This window comes from Mesoplodon bidens (assembly GCF_964165515.1).
Source record: "Mesoplodon bidens genome assembly, chromosome: 18".
In the NCBI taxonomy this organism is placed as follows: Eukaryota; Metazoa; Chordata; class Mammalia; order Artiodactyla; family Ziphiidae; genus Mesoplodon; species Mesoplodon bidens.
In genome coordinates, this window is record NC_138175.1 from 28,093,383 (window position 1) to 28,109,459 (window position 16,077).

The 16,077-nt window shown below is 60.0% G+C and overlaps 1 protein-coding gene across 5 annotated transcripts in view; it reads left to right on the top strand.

Annotated features, from left to right (window-relative positions):
- The window catches only part of KIFC3 (kinesin family member C3), a 35,827-nt gene extending 19,920 nt beyond the window's left edge, over window positions 1–15,907 (top strand). For 4 of the 5 annotated variants that reach the window (XM_081215793.1, XM_081215794.1, XM_081215796.1 and 1 more), the window contains 16 exons: window positions 3,292–3,357; window positions 3,830–3,973; window positions 4,104–4,343; window positions 4,861–5,034; window positions 5,662–5,809; window positions 5,892–6,022; window positions 7,196–7,307; window positions 8,591–8,772; window positions 9,836–9,940; window positions 12,077–12,207; window positions 12,691–12,814; window positions 13,052–13,181; window positions 13,283–13,512; window positions 13,900–14,034; window positions 14,487–14,595; window positions 15,291–15,907. In XM_081215793.1, the coding sequence (XP_081071919.1) occupies window positions 3,292–3,357; window positions 3,830–3,973; window positions 4,104–4,343; window positions 4,861–5,034; window positions 5,662–5,809; window positions 5,892–6,022; window positions 7,196–7,307; window positions 8,591–8,772; window positions 9,836–9,940; window positions 12,077–12,207; window positions 12,691–12,814; window positions 13,052–13,181; window positions 13,283–13,512; window positions 13,900–14,034; window positions 14,487–14,595; window positions 15,291–15,316 (2,187 nt within the window). In that variant the 3' untranslated portion in view covers window positions 15,317–15,907. Of the gene's footprint in view, window positions 1–3,291; window positions 3,358–3,829; window positions 3,974–4,103; window positions 4,344–4,860; window positions 5,035–5,661; window positions 5,810–5,891; window positions 6,023–7,195; window positions 7,308–8,590; window positions 8,773–9,835; window positions 9,941–12,076; window positions 12,208–12,690; window positions 12,815–13,051; window positions 13,182–13,282; window positions 13,513–13,899; window positions 14,035–14,486; window positions 14,596–15,063; window positions 15,093–15,290 lie in introns of all 5 variants that reach the window. The other variant, XM_081215795.1, reaches the window with a different exon arrangement.
- Window positions 15,908–16,077: the final 170 nt, after the last annotated feature.

Consider the following 16,077-nt stretch of genomic DNA (forward strand, 5'->3'; position numbering starts at 1 on the left):
GGGGCTGATCAGCAGGTTGTCTGTGTCGAGAGGAGCAGACAGCTGGGAAAACACAGACTGGCACAGGGCAGCCGCACCCTCCGCGGAGCCCGCTTCTGCTGGGAGATGTAACTGTGGGTTTGCGTCGGGTCAGCAGACAGGCACCAGCTCCCTCTCCCTCAAGGCCCCCCTGCACCAGGCTTGTGGCTCAGTTTCTCAGCGTGACTAGGAGCCTGAGCCCGGGAAGGGCTGTGGCACAAACCCAGCCTGGTCCCTCCTCAGCCCTGGGATTGACCTTGTGCTGTCCGGGGGCCCATCACAGCAGCCGGTCAGGAGCCTGCCTGCCGCTCTGGCCTGGCTCTTGGCACTCAGGAGTAAGTGCGCTGCCCCCTCGCCGTCACTTCCGTGCTCACTGAGTGTCTCCGGTGTGCTGGGCACCTCCCGAAGAGCTGATGGAGAAGGTCCCTCCCCCCGCCCCGCCGACCCCTTGCGTACAGATGCAGGCACCTTCACTGACTCAGAGCTGTACTGGGTGCGTAAAGGGCGTGCCTGCAGGGGCCCCCTCTGCAGAAGGCCCCGCTCTCTGGTCAGGTTCACCCTCAGCTCCCCGTCTCTGCTCTGAGCCCTCCTCCCGTACTTGGTTTTGTCTCCATCTCCTGTGCTCACTGTTTTCCCTGACCCTGAGAGACTCGCCTGTTCTCCCTCCCAGGCTGGGAGAAGTCTGCTGTCTTCCCTGCAGGCCCTCCCGAAGCTGACCCCCCGGGGGTGGAGGGCAAGGGTCCCGCTCCTGGGCAGCACGCCTCCTTAGTTCTCAGCCCCCAGTGGAGCTGGCCGGCCGGGGTGCAGGCACCACGCACCACGGGGTGGTTTGTGCCTGACCGGACACCCTGCGGTGTCAGTGGGCTGTGCTCCTCCTCTGCCCGAGACTAGCCAGGAGATGACGAGTGCCTGACATTTCTGACAAAAGGGGTCTTTTACAGCCTTTTCCTCATCCCTCCACCCCGCCCCCAGCCTGCCTCGTGGGGCAGCCGCCTCCTTTTGGGGCGCCCCTCAGAGATTCCAGACAGAGGCCAGGAACACCCAGCGTTCTGACTGTGATGTAAGAAGAGAACAGGAACCGGGCTGCAGGCAGGTGTCAGGCAGGCATCCCAACTCCCAAGTAAACACTGGGAAACCCCACTTTCACTGCATCGGGTCTGAGTGCCAGTGGCGTTGGGGACAAGCAAGGTCCGAGTCCACCCAGCCTAGTGCCGAGGAAGCAGCCGGTCTGGGGCACCAGCTCCGTGCAAGTGGATCTTCCTGGGGTGATTTCTGAGGGAGGGGAGGCAGGAGGGGGACCCCAACCTTTCAAAAGGAGGTAGACTCCACCTATTTCAGAGTTGGGGGAGTGCAAGAGGAATATATATTCTTTGAGACTTAAAACTTACTGCAAATCGAAAAGAATTTGTCCAACATCATTCCATAGTCCAGAGCCCTCTCCGTTTTGTATTGCATATGCGATTTTGTTTTTCGACTTTTCTTTGACTTAATACGTTGAGGAGCTTTTCCCCACATCATTTAAAACTCCTGATAAACGTGAGTTTAACGACTACACAGTAGTCTATGAGTGCATGTACTGTAATCCACCTAACCATTCCCCTAATGTTGGGCATTCAGGTTATTCCCAATTTCATGACTAATGAATGAAAGCCCGCCTTATTCAAACTGTCCCTCATTCCCCTCCAGGGCGAAGGAACTGAGGCTCTGTGTACCAGGCTTTTAACAGAAGGGGGTATTGGAGTGGGCAGAGAAATGGCACGGGCTTTGCTGCCTGGCCTGGTCCGTGCCCAGCACATTGCTAGGAAGGAATGTGCTGGTGGAGCAGGTGACAGAGGTGACCTTCTCGGGTGCAGCCCTAGGGTCACCTGCTTGTCTACCAGGAGGCCTTGGGCAGCCAGGTGGGTCTCCCAACCCCTCTCTGGGTCTTGTGTTTGGAATCCGCCTCCCCAAGTACGAGTGAGCAGTGCTGGTGTCACAGGCCTTTTCCTTGGAGGTGGGGGTCGCACCCACGGCCCGCTTCCTCCCCCAGCTTGCTCAGAAAAGCAGAGGCTGACTTGTGGTCCAGCCGCCATTCTCCAGCGCCAGGAGACGGTTGGCTCTGAGCTCGTGCTGCACACAGACGGTTGATGACATCTCAGCCATAGGTAGTGGGGAGATTTTACACACACACCCCGAAAATCCCAATGTCTGGCCTCTCTTGAAAGGTCAGAAGTTTGATGACACTGGGCCTCTGTCCCCCCCACCCCCCCAGTTGCAGTCCTCTGTCTCCTTCAGGTGGGTCTTGGGCATCTGGTCCTGCACTGCCCCTCACCTACCTTACTTGGCTGGCGGCCCCTGTAGGCGGTAACAAGAGGCCAATGCTTGTGTAAACCACACCTCCTTATCCCCCAGAGAGGGAGTCTGACTCTCCCTGTACCTTTTCCAAGGTTCCGTGCAATCAACACAGAATGTTCTGCAAGAAAAAGCTCAAACAGGCGCTGATGAACACTGGTGCCAAAGTCTTTGTCTGCATTTTGGGTTATTTCCCGGGGGGAGAGTTTCCTGGAGGTGGGCTGATGTGGAGCCAGGGTCTAGGCCTGCGGGGAGGGCAGGCAGCCGTCCTGGGATCCTGCTCTCTCTCGGGGCTGGTTTCCCCTCCCTGGGCTCTGGTTGAACCAGTCACCCTTGCCTCCTGATGGGGTGCACACCCCTTCTCTTTCTAACAGCCTCCACTGGCCATAGCTCTCCTGCAAGGCAGACTGGGAGCTGGGGTGGAGGCAGGTCCCAGATGTGCCCTGGTCACTGGCAGGCCCATCTCCACAGACAGACTCACCAGGAACCACTCAAAGTAGAAAATTCTAGGGGCTGGTCAAGGACCGATCCAGGTTTTGTAGTGCCTGGAGTTTATACACTTTGGAGGCCCTTTAAAGAAAAAAGAATGTTAAATGACAAATACAGAAGTAGGTTCAGGCCTGTGCAAAGGCAGGCGTCCTGAGGGTCAGCCTCCTGAGTCCCCCAGCGAGCTGCCCCTGGCGTGGGCTCAGGCTCACACAGGGGTCACCACAGCTGCACTCGCTCCCCAGACTCTCCTGTAAGCCCAGACTGGCTGGTCCTGTGACAGGAGAGGGTGCTGAGAGCTGTCAGGACCAGGCCAGGTGCTTTGCGCCTAGAGTCCCAGGTGTGGCCTGATGCTTGAACACAGGGAGGACTGGGGCTCTGGGTTTGGGCGAGAGGCCTGGGTGTGGGCTGGAGGAGAGAATCCAGGCTCAGCGTGCCCTGGCTTTGTGCTGGCAGGTGGAACACCTGAAGCAGAAGCTCATAAGCCAGGCCCAGGAAGTGAGCCGCCTTCGATCAGAGCTGGTGAGCCCGACCACGCCATCCTAACGGGGCGGGGCTGGGGAGGGATGCTCCCCATGTACTTATCACCCCTCACTGTGCCCACGGGGTGGTGTGACCCATAACAGGAGGGAGGTTAATTCTTATTTGCTGATGTAAAGTAGGAGTGTGAACTCTGTGTATAAATATGACTTTCCTTGTAACTTTCACACTCAGGAAAATGGAATGAAAGGGGTGGGGTGCAGCCGGGAGCAGTTCCGGTCTCACCACCCTCCTCCATCTCTCCCTCTCCTCTGCCTTTGTCTTTATCATCTCTGGAGCCCCTCCTCTCTCCTCTCCATCCATCACTGGCCTTTCTTTCTCTTTTCTCCTTCTCTCTGTCTCCCCACCTCTCCCCTTTCCCCTACCCCTGTACTGTCTCTGCCTCCCCGCTCCGTCCTTCCCCCTGATCTGCCCTCGCCACATGTGCCCCAACCCCGGCTCTGGCTCTCTGCAGGGAGGCACCGACTTGGAGAAGCACCGGGACCTGCTGATGGTGGAGAATGAGCGACTGAGGCAGGAGATGCGGCGCTGCGAGGCCGAGCTGCAGGAGATGCGGGCCAAGCCGGCGGTGCCCTGCACAGGCTGCGAGCACAGCCAGGTGGGCCCAGGGCCAGGGTGGTCCCGGGGCGCTCGATTCCCAGCGGTCACCCCACTTCCTCACACTGACTCCTGCCCACTGGTCTCACACCTGTCCCGGGCCCCGCGCCTCCGCGGCCGTCTGTCTGCAGGAGAGCGCCCAGCTCCGCGACAAGCTGTCCCAGCTACAGCTGGAGGTGGCGGAGAACAAAGGCTTGCTGTCAGAGCTGAACCTGGAGGTGCAGCAGAAGACCGACCGGCTGGCCGAGGTGGAGCTGCGGCTCAAGGACTGCCTGGCCGAGAAGGCGCAGGAGGAGGAGCGGCTCAGCCGGCGCCTGCGTGACAGCCACGAGACCATCGCCAGCCTGCGGGCCCAGTCGCCGCCCGTCAAGGTGAGCCTGAGGCCAGGCGGCCGCGCCGCTTGCGGTGCCCCGCGCTCACCTGGACCACGCCTCAACTCTGGTCCCTGGAGCCCAGGATGGGCTGGACGTAGGAGGGGCTTGCCTTGGTGAATAAGTAGGTGCGGGGGGTTGAAGGAATCCTTCCAGATCTGCTCTCAGCCTGGCCCCTTCCCCTTCTTGCTGTCCAGGGCCAGGCCACATAGGCATCCAGCAACTGATGGTTGAGGTGCCCGCCGTGTGCCAGGCATGGACGTGATGCATCGCTAGATTCTGCCCTTCTTGTCTGTTCTGGGCCCAGTCTTGGGCCACAGCCAGGCTCCTAGTGGGCTCATTAAGATGAGAAGATTCCAGGAGGCCCTTGCAGCTTTCTGGAAAGCCCAGATCTTGGGGCTCCTCTAGTTTATTCTGCAGGCCGTTGGTGGGATGTTCCTGAGGGTCCCCCAGGGTCCCAGGGTAAGGTCAAGGCACCCACGCACCTCCATGCACCCACCCCTCCCTCCTCTCACAGTATGTCATGAAGACGGTGGAGGTGGAGTCATCCAAGACCAAGCAGGCCCTCAGTGAGTCCCAGGCCCGGAACCAGCACCTGCAGGAGCAGGTGGCCATGCAGAGGCAGGTGTTGAAGGAGATGGAGCAGCAGCTGCAGAGCTCGCATCAGCTGACCGCACAGCTCCGGGCACAGGTGTGCATGTCTGTCAGGGCAGCATGTGCATGCCGGGCCCCAACGCCAGAGACCGGCCTTTGGCACAGTGCAGTGTCGAACTTGGGGTTCGACAGACCTGGGTTTAAGTTCCTCCTCTCCCTGCTGGCCGTGTGACCAAGGGCAGGTTTCTGTTTCCTCATCTGTAAAATGATCTGATCACAGAACGCACCTCCCAGTGGGGCTTGACCTAATCACGAGATTCGCTCAGGGCCCGGCACACAGGTGGGCCCAGGGCCAGGGTGGTCCCGGGGCGCTCGATTCCCAGCGGTCACCCCACTTCCTCACACTGACTCCTGCCCACTGGTCTCACACCTGTCCCGGGCCCCGCGCCTCCGTGGCTCTTGGAAGGGTGCTCTAGTCAGTATCATAACAAATGCCTTCCCCTGCTCTCCTGGGGCCTGTGGCTTGTGACCTGTGTTATGTGCCGGGACCCAGGTTGGTGCTGGGCTGATGCCGGGAAGTAGCTGCACAGAGCTCCCAGCCCTTTCAGGGAGGGAGACGGCCATCCTACCCCACCTGTGTGTGTGTTCACGTGTGCAAGGCGTGAGGGGCGGGGCTTCTTTCCCTGCGTGGCGCATAGCACTAAGCTTCTGGCCCTGGCCGCAGATCGCCATGTACGAGTCGGAGCTGGAGCGGGCACACGGGCAGATGCTGGAGGAGATGCAGTCCCTGGAGGAGGACAAGAACCGGGCCATTGAGGAGGCCTTTGCCAGAGCCCAGGTGGAGATGAAGGCTGTGCACGAGAACCTGGCAGGTGAGCCGTCCAGCTGGGCTCTGGCCTGCCCCACGCCACAGCCCTTCACCCCGTCTGCCTCTCACCCCTTGTGTCTCCGTAGGTGTCCGGACCAACCTGCTGACGCTGCAACCAGCATTGCGGACCCTGACCAATGACTACAATGGGCTCAAGCGTCAGGTGCGCGGCTTCCCAATGCTGTTGCAGGAGGCCCTCAAGAGCGTCAAGGCCGAGGTCAGTGCAGGCCATGGGGGGGCGGGGCTGGGAGAGGCCTTGGAGGCCCTGGGCAGATGCAGCAGCCACCTAGCGCGCCCTTCCCAAACTCAAAGCCCCCAGATGGCAGCTCCTGTCCCACACACGCACTGCTGTCCCCAGACCATTTGAAGAACAGTATGGTCAAGAGCAGGTATTTGGGTATAAACCAAACATGTCACATATATCTTTATATCCCATACGTGCTATGCATATCTTTATATCTCAAACATGCTACACATATCCTTAGATGTTAGGTTTAATTTCATTTTTTAAAGCTGTACTTGTGCAGCATGAGAATAGCCAATGTCTCTTAAGTGCCTCCTACGTGCTGAGCCTTTTATAGCCGTCAGCTCCTTGAATCTGTATGACAGCTCTGCAGGGTAGAGAGACATGTATTTTGGGAATCGAAAATAGTTCTCCTTTCAAAAATTATGTCAATAATACATGGACATGTTGAAAGTACACACGTCCCAGAAGGGCATTCAGATGAAAAGGAAAGGCTTCTCTCTGCCACCCAGCCTGCTCCCCAAAGGAGGCCTGTCTCCCAGCAATTCCCCCAAAGGGTGTTCTGAGCATGCTGAAAACTGTTGACATGTATGTACATGGACACGCACTTCCCTTTCACCCAATAAAGGGGAGCAGGTGTATGTGTGGCTTGCATCTTGTTTCTTTTCCTTATGAAATGTAACTTGGAGATCTTTACCTACCAGCTCCTACAAATCCACGAGTTAGATGTTGTTATCCCAATTTTACAGATGAGAAAATTGAGGCTTGAATACATTGAGCCAGTTGCTTCTGGTCCCCCAGGTCCTCAGGGTAGAGCTGGAATTTGGGTCCAGCTGAATCATGTAGTCAAGTGCTGGTGCTGTGGAGTGAGAGCTGAGCCCCGGCTCTTTACTCATCTGCAGGGCAACCTTGAGATTGGCTTAGTCTCTCTAGGGCTCAGTTTCTTCCTCTGTAAAGTGGGCCTGTTCGCAGTACCTACCCAGAGGGGTTATTGGGAAGATGGGATGTGTGACAGGGCATGTCAGGTATTTAGTCCAGGGCAGGAGGCAGTGAGCAGACTGTTGGGGGGAGGGGGAGGGGGCAAGCGGCTGGGCAAGCAAGGTGGGTGGAGCTGGGCCCCTGACGGCGCTGCGCACCCCCCACTAGATCGGCCAGGCCATCGACGAGGTCAACAGCAACAACCAGGAGCTGCTGCGCAAGTACCGCCGGGAGCTGCAGCTGCGCAAGAAGTGCCACAATGAACTCGTGCGGCTGAAAGGTGACCGCTGGGCGGGCTGGGGGGTGCCTAGCGGAGGGAGCCCTGACCTGCCTCGGAAGTGATCCTGTCCTTCCCCATGGCCCCCAGCACCACTCCTTGGAGCTGTGCCCTGTCATCGAGGAGCTATTGTAATTCCCTCTTTGTAGATAAGGAAACTGAGGCACAGAGACGTCACGGGGAATTTGCTCAAAACTGCATGGCTAGTGAATGGTCCACCTTGGATCTGTTCAACTCTGAAACCTTTGCCCAATGCCTATGGCAGGCTACCAGGTGGCGGAGGGGTAGGGTATTGAAGCATTGGGTGGTGGGTGGCTAGAATGCCACTTACTCTGATCTAGGGCCTGGTCAAGGTTGAGACACCACCCATTCACGGCACAAAGGTCTAGGGAGCACCTGCTCTGTGCCAAGTGCCGTTCCAGACAATGAGGATATGGCTTTGGGCGCCACAGAACCTGTCCCTGCCTTCATGGTGCTTACTTCAGCAGGGGGCAAGCGGACGGTGATCATTAATCACTCAGAAAACCCCATCACCACCCCTTTACCCAGGCTGGGGAGGGGCTCTGAGAGCCCCTGGGTATCTGACAGTTGAGGGTGTCGAGGGGGCTTCCCGTAGGAGCTAAAACCAGGGCTGAGACCTGGATTGTGAGGTGGAGTGGACAGGTGAAGGGAAGGTGGGGCCATGCTAGATGTGATGGGGAGTTTTCTCTTCATTCCAGGAACTCTGGGATCCCACCCAAAGGCTTGAAGCAAGGGGGTGGCATGATCAGATCTGTGTGTCAGATCTGATCTGGGGCTGCCCTGTTGCCTGTGCCCATCTCCTGCCTGGTCCCTTCTGCCCATCTGATTCCCAAGCCCTGTCCTGGCATTCACTGTGCCCTTCTAGAGTGACAGAATAAGCCCCTTGGCTTGCTGGGATCCAGGCCCCTTGTTGTGTATGTGAGGAAACTGAAGTCCAGGTGTATAAAGAGTTGTCCATTTTGGTATCCCACCCAAACTGGGTTCAGTGTCTGAGCCCCACAACTGACCTTTCCTCCATGTCCCCAAGGTGAGGATCCTACCGTCAACTGGTTTGCTCAGCAAGAAAATATATTGACACGTTAATTCATACTGTAGCGTGAGTGGCTGATCAAATCTTTGTGGGCCACCTTGCCCTTGGGGGCCTTACTTAGAAGGCAGGGGGCTCTTGAGCCACTAGCCTGCTCTAGATGTCAACGGACACCAGTGTGGAGGCAGTCTGGTCTTGACCTGGTCTGTACCCTTCTCTCTTCCCCCACCCAATCCAGGGAACATCCGGGTGATTGCCCGTGTCCGGCCAGTCACCAAAGAGGATGGGGAAGGACCTGAGGCGACCAATGCTGTGACCTTTGATCCTGATGACGACTCCATCATTCACTTGCTGCACAAAGGAAAGCCCGTCTCCTTTGAGCTGGACAAAGTCTTCTCCCCGCAAGCCTCACAGCAGGACGTGAGTGTGGCCCTGCGGGAAGAGGGACAGAGAACAGTGGAGGGAGGGGGAGACAGACTCACCTCACCTGTAGAGGGAGAGATGTTGGGAGCTGGACAAAAATAAGTATAAGGGAGGGCAGACAGGATGGAGAAGCTCAGTGCTCCACGGTCCCTCTCTTTTCACCTCTGGAGGAGAGAAGAGGGTGGGAAGGTAAACTGAGGCCTTTGGAAGCCTCTGCTAAGAAGGGCAGATCCATGCACAGCCTAGGGCACCCACATGGCCCCACCCATCCTCACAGCCACACCCACTCTCAGGCCCATCCCATCCATGTGACCCCTCCTACCCTCATAGCCACACCCACTAACATGGCCTCTCCCACTCATGTGGTTCCTCTCCCATACTCAGCCGCACCCACTCTCACAGCCCCTCCCAGTCATGTGGCCCCGCCCACCCACAGGACCCTGGCTTGCATGCAGGCAGGCCCCTCCAGCCAGGAGCAGCTCCTCTATCAGTCCCACGGGTCTTCCTAGGGACTCCCATGCTGCCCCCCAGGCCTCAGGGAGGAGCCCTCAGCCTGTGCGAGCCATGTGTTCTCAGCACCCACTCTTCCCTGATCTCTGCCAGGGCCAACCTGGGAGGCCTGTTTTGCCTGTGCCCTCCTGTCCCCACGCTGGGCTTTATCTTTGCCCCCGTCCTTTGTTGCTGGCTGGCAGGCAGGCCAGCCGGCCCGTGAAGGTGCCAGGCACATGCTTTCTCGGCCTTCATTTGCTGACCCACCTTGAGAGGGGGAGAAGCTGGGGGAGGGCTCCTGAGTTCCTGGGCTGGGCGGCCCCTTCCTCAGGTGCTGGTGGGCAGTAATTACTGCCCTGACTTCCCTTCAGTCTTTTGGCAATGAGGTTGCCCACTAACGCCTAGTGTAAGTGACTTATTAGTCACAGATTCCTCCACAGTGAGCTGGTTGCCCACGATAACAGGTGCTGTAGTAGGGGAGGGGAGCAGTCAGGGGGAGGTGGCTGGTGGGGGCCCCTGGACCCAGCAGCCTTGGCAGCCCTTCACCCTCCATCCCACGTCCCCTCTGCAGGTGTTCCAGGAGGTGCAGGCCCTGATCACCTCCTGCATCGACGGCTTCAACGTCTGCATCTTCGCCTACGGCCAGACGGGTGCTGGCAAGACATACACGATGGAGGTGGGTACCCGCTGGATGGGGCAGGGATCCAGAGTGAAGACCAACCCCTTGCTGCCATTGATGGGGGCTCCCCTCATTGGTCTCGAGGTTCTGCGTGGGGTGTGTTTTGCCTCACTTGGTCTCCATAACCACCTTGGAGCAGGGCCCATAGTTATCCGTGTTAGCCCCGAGGCACCAGGCCTGCAGAGGGGGCGCCTTGCCCAAGCACCCCTGCATGGTCCCAGTAGGTATGGGGGAGGGGAGGGTGCGCTGACAACACCCTCTGGCCTCAGAGGGGTCTCGGCCTGGGCCCAGAGTCCAGGGCAGATCGCTGTGACGTCTCTCAGGATTGGCTTTCATGTCACCCACACACATTTATGGGACTCCTGTTGTAGGGCTGCCATGCTGGGCCCTGGGAGTGTCAGGATGAAGGAGGGGGCGATCTCGGCCTTCAAGGAGATACCCGGGCAGTGGGAGACTGGCCAGTGAAGAGACTGGCCAGACTTGTCGTGGGGCGCCTAGCTCTTTTTTAAATATTTTATTTATTTATTTATTTGGCCATGTCAGGTCTTAGTTGCAGCAGGCGGGCTCCTTAGTCGTGGCATGTGTGCTCCTTAGTTGCGGCTCGCCAGCTCCTTAATTGTGGCATGCGAAAAAGTTGTGACGTGCGTGTGGTATCTATTTCCCTGACCAGGGGTCGAACCCGGGCCCCCTGCACTGGGAGCGTGGAGTCTTAACCACTGCGCCACCAGGGAAGTCCCGGGTGCCCAGCTCTTACCTGCAGCTCCCAGGGCCTCATCTCCCTGCCTGTGCCATGCCCCCCTCTATGGGATGTGGCTGGGAGTGGGGGGGTTGTTGAGAGGAGGAAGAAACTTGACTGTAGATAAAAATGGAGCCATTTCCCTGGCTCTTGAGGGGGATTCTCCAGGTAAGGGAGGGGGGCGGGTCTCCTGCTGTCCCAACAAGGGGCGCGAGAGGGCGCTGCTGGCCCAGGCTGTTAGGAACCCTTTGGGAAGGCTGTCATGGTGGTCCTTTCTCCCCCAACCGGGACCTTCTTCTCCCTCAGTTCTGGGATTGGCAAGACTGGTCAGTAGGGGGCAGGCCAAGCGAGATGGGGAGGTGAAGGGCGAGGGGTGTGTGCAGCACCTCTAAGCTCCCAGCTCCGTCTTGGGTGCTTAGAGTTGACCACCAGGGGCCTCCATCCTCCAACACATCCCTGCTGAGCCCCACTGTGCATCAGGCACCGTGCCTGGGGCCTGGGGCACAGCCGTGGCCAGGGTGCCTGACCCCACGGAGCCAGCCCACCAGTGGGGAGACAGCGGTGCACACGACAAACCAGGACGTGTCCCGTCGGGTGCTGGGGAGGGAACTTCGGCCCGGAATGAGGAGCCGAGGGAGGGGGAGGGGTCAGGCATTCGGAGGGAGGGAGCCTCCCTGAGGAGGTGAGTTTGGTGCAGACACCTAAGCCAGTCACGGAGAGGAGAATGGGGAAGAGCACGCCGGGCAGAGGGAACAGCAGGGCTGGGACCATGAGTCTGGAGCGTGCTGGGGAGGACACTGAGGCCCGGCAAGGAGGCCCCAGTGGCAGAAGTGAAGTGAGGGTGGGAGGTGCCGTGATAAGGGAGGCCCAGGTGAGGACTCCAGCTTTCTTTCTAGAAAGGCCAGGCAGCCCATCGGGCCCCAGTTCACTTGCCAGCTCTGCCTGTGCCTCCCCTGCGTCACCCAGAGCCTGGCTCATGGCCTACCTGCCAATGAGCCCCTCATTGTCATACACTCATACATGTCATACAATCATACATTCCCGGTGCCCCCTCCCAGGTGGCCCACCAGGGCCAGGTATCCATCAGCAGCCCGTGTGTGCAGGCCTGGGCCAGGCGCTTCACCTGGTGCTCTTAAGTCCCAGGCCCAATCCTGGCAGGGTGGGGCCGTTTTAAAGGCGGGGAAACTGAGGCCCAAGGAGGTGAAGTTGCTTGTAGCTGGTGGAGGGCGTTTTAGGGGGCAGACCGGCATGCAGGTGGGGAGCTTCAGTCAGGGAGGCTGGCCTGTTAGGGGTAGCCAGAGCAGGTGGGGACCACAGATACCACGTGAGCATCTGCACGGGCCAGCCCACGTGGTGCGGGGAGGCCTGGCTCACCGGGGCCTTGATTCTGCCCGCAGGGGACCCTCGAGAACCCAGGCATCAACCAGCGGGCCCTGCGGCTGCTCTTCTCCGAGGTGCAGGAGAAGGCGTCTGACTGGGAGTACACCATCACCGTCAGCGCGGCCGAGATCTACAACGAGGTCCTCAGGTGAGGGGCCCTCAGGCGGAAGGCCCTCGAGTGGGAGCACCTCAGGTGGGAGCCCTTAGGTGGGAGCTGAATGTCGACTCAGCCCAGGGGATTCACTGGTCCCAGGCCCCTCCCCTATGCTAGCAGGCAGGAGGAGGGGGGCTGTCTGAGCCCACCTGGGATACCCAGACAAAGGCACTCCTTTTCCCCTTGAAGTGTCCTCACCCTACCTGCAGGCTGCACCAGGTAGTGAAGAGTGAGAGTGGGGTTTTGGGAAGACCTGCCCACAGGGGCTCAGTGCATTGTGGGGGCAGGAGTAGCAGCACCCCAGGACTTTGGGGGAACATTCCATCTCTGCCCTTCAGCAGACTGAGCGCAGAGCCCCATGGTCCAGGAAGGCTTCCAGAAGTGTGATGGTTGGGGGAACGTTCCAGGCTGGGGGTGGGTGCAGTGCGAGCAGAGGGCAGACTGCGAGGAGGGAGTGACCATCCTTCCTGCTCTCAGGGACCTGCTGGGGCAGGAGCCCCAGGAGAAACTGGAGATCCGGCTGTGTCCCGACGGCAGCGGGCAGCTGTACGTGCCAGGGCTGACGGAGTTCCAGGTGCAGAGCGTGGAGGACATCAACAAGGTGTGGGGCTGCGGGGGCCGGGGGTGGGGAAAGGCTGGGGAGACCCCGCCCACAGCAGAGCTGCCCCGGGAGGACAGAATGGGGGTCAGATGCAGGTTCTGCCAGGCCTCTCTGAGCCTGTTTCCTCCCCTGGACGAGGCAGAGGGTGCCGCCCCCTCACAGGGGTACTCGGGGATGTTTGATTCTGAAGACCCCACTCCAAACCCTGTGCCTCTCTCTGCCCTCCCCGGGCCCTAGGTGTTCGAGTTCGGCCACACCAACCGCACCACGGAGTTCACCAACCTGAACGAGCACAGCTCGCGCTCGCACGCCCTGCTCATTGTGACGGTGCACGGTGTGGACGGCAGCACCGGTCTCCGCACCACGGGTGAGGGCCCCAGCCGCCTGGCCTGAGCCACCCGTTCCCCTCCGCCCCGCCCCCCCGCCTCTCCCGGGGCAGCCTTGACCTGCCCAGCACCCTCCCCACAGGGAAGCTGAACCTGGTGGACTTGGCCGGCTCGGAGCGCGTGGGCAAGTCGGGGGCCGAGGGCAGCCGCCTGCGGGAGGCACAGCACATCAACAAGTCGCTGTCGGCCCTGGGGGACGTCATTGCCGCCCTGCGTTCCCGCCAGGGCCATGTGCCCTTCCGCAACTCCAAGCTCACCTACCTGCTGCAGGACTCGCTCAGCGGGGACAGCAAGACCCTCATGGTGGTGCAGGTGAGGGCCCCAGGCGGGCCGGATGGCGTGACCATTGGCATGTAGGGGCTTAACCAGCTCCAAGAACAGGGACCCCCCATCTTCCCCTGCGGCCCAGGTACCCTCCCAGGCTGTGCAGGGAAGAGCCTCCTGTCATCAGCGGCTCCGAAGTCAGTGACACGTGGCCCCCATCCCCCGCAGCCTCCCCACAGACCTGGCCACGTGCACCGTGTGCCTGGCAAGTTCCTCCGTTTCTGCCACCTTGGTTGCCCTCCTGCTCCCCTCCCTCTCAGTCTTGTCCAGGGAGCCTTCTAGAGTCCCCTGGTTGTGGGCTCCCTTTGGTGCCCCTTCCAGTTCTGCGAGGGCAGCCGGCCAGCTGGGTGGGGAGTGAGCTCTCGTGTCTCCTAGGTGTCCCCCGTGGAGAAGAACACCAGTGAGACGCTCTATTCCCTCAAGTTTGCTGAGAGGGTGCGCTCCGTGGAGCTAGGCCCCGGGTCCCGCAGGGCAGAGCTCGTGTCCTGGTCCAGCCAGGAGCATCTAGAGGTACGGGGACCACCACAGGCCTGCCTCAGGCCAGTACTGGGTCACAGGCATCTCGGTCATGGGCAGGAGGGAGGGTTTGGAGGGGAGGACAGTGTGGAGTGGTGGAGGAGGGGAAGATACCAGAGGGGGTGGAGCCAGAACTTGAACCCAAACCAGTAGCCTCTTTAGTCCAGGTGTTCTTTCTCGGCCTCAGAGGTACCTGTGGGGGTCATCAGCTTGGTCGGAGGTGGGGCGGGGGCGGGTGCCGGCTGGCACACAGGCGCTCAGTGGTAACTAGTTCACTTCTTTACGTATGCAGTCTCACACCCTCCCCCCCCCATGGTTATTGTACCATCATCATGTCCATCTTGCAGATGAGGAAATGGTTTCGGGTGGCTGGGAGGGGAAACGTGTGGGGTAGGGGGCAGACCCAGGGCAGCAGGCCCCACCCACCTGCCCTTCTCTGCCCACAGTGGGAGCCAGCTTGCCAGACGCCACAGCCCTCAGCACGAGCCCACTCGGCCCCTGGCTCTGGGACCACTAGCCGCCCAGGGTCCATCAGGAGGAAGTTGCAGCCCTCGGGTGAGTCTTGAGGGAGTGGGCCAGGCTGCCCTTATCTGAATGGGCTTTCTCTTCTTTTTTTTTTTAAGTTTATAAAACTTCTCTAGAACCTGTTTCACAACCTTCCCTGGCCCTGGGAAGTAGCCAGGGCAGATAGTGCTGGGTCCAGCCCTCCGGGCTCCTAGCAGGGCTGCTGACATGAGGCCCAGGACACAATCCTCTGAGGCTGGGCTGGCTGGGCTCATGCAAGACACACCATCCAAGGCAGGCCTTGGCTCCCGGGGGGTAGAAAGGACAAGGCTCACCTGTCCCAGATGAGGAGTGAGCCAGGCCACAGAACTAGAATACGGGCCTCCAGCCCCCAGCCTGGCCCACTCACAGAAGGGCCTGGTGAGTGTTTGAGTCTAAAGGGAGAGGGGGCAGCAGGGTCCCGGGGGGTCCTGGCCCAAGGCGGGCCCACCGGTGAGACACCTGTTGCTTTGATTTCAGCCTGACGGCTGGGGCTGCAGAGTCTCCAGGTGAGTGTCGGGCCTGCAGCCCAGGGCTGCCTGCCCAGCCGCCCGGCCACCTCGGGTTGCAGGGCTGTGCCGGGAAGCTGGCTGCTCAGGGTGGGGTCTGGGGTCCACTGCCTGCTGCCTGTGTGCTTCTGCAGCTCCCTCCTGCTCTGGGACAGAGGTTGACAATCCTGGTGCTGACGAACCCTCCCTCTCCCGCAGGGAAGTCGAGGCCGTTGCCTGTGTGATGGCCATGCCCACTCTGCCGGACCAAGACTGGGTCCTGACGCCTGCCTGGCCTGTTCCTGCTGCAGCGCCTGGAGCCCGCAAGGCAGAGAGGCCAAGAGTGGAGGCTCCTCGTTCGCCCGTCTCTCCTCAGAGATAAGAAACACGCTCAGAAGGAAATGGCGTCTCGGCTGTGGCTCTGGGCGCAGGTGGCATGGGCTGGCCCAACCCTCCCCAGCCTGCAGGGCCCCTCCCTAGTGGGTGGGCTGAGGAGCCCCCAGAAGGCACAGGAACAGTGGGAACTGGGCGGTTGGTGGGCAGCCCTGCCCCACTCTTCTCCGGCTCTGAGGGTGGAGAGTTTCTCACTGGGCATGTATATAGTATAGTGTTCCTAGGTGTACACAGGAGCACGGCCCTTGCCGCCGCGGGCCGGGCTGTATTTATGGCCGGCAGGAGGCCAGTGGGTGGGGATCTTGCTGCTCCCCGCCATGTGCCTGGCACCAGGCTATCGCCTTGCCCACTGGCCTCTTGACATTTTCCTCCGTCTGAAATCCTATTTAAGAACTTTTGGAAGCTTAGCCATTTTTACTTACTAAAATAACCTTTTTACACAAGCATTGTCTGGAAGAGTTGGTCTCGTGAACCCCTGGTCAGGTCACAAGGGGGCAAGCGGGGCACTGGCACGTGCCATTGGCTCCCCACTGCTGGCCAGGCACCAGGTCAGGACCACGTTTTCTGGACATTCCTGGCTGGGAGGCGCCACCCCTCCGCCCCCACCCGTCTC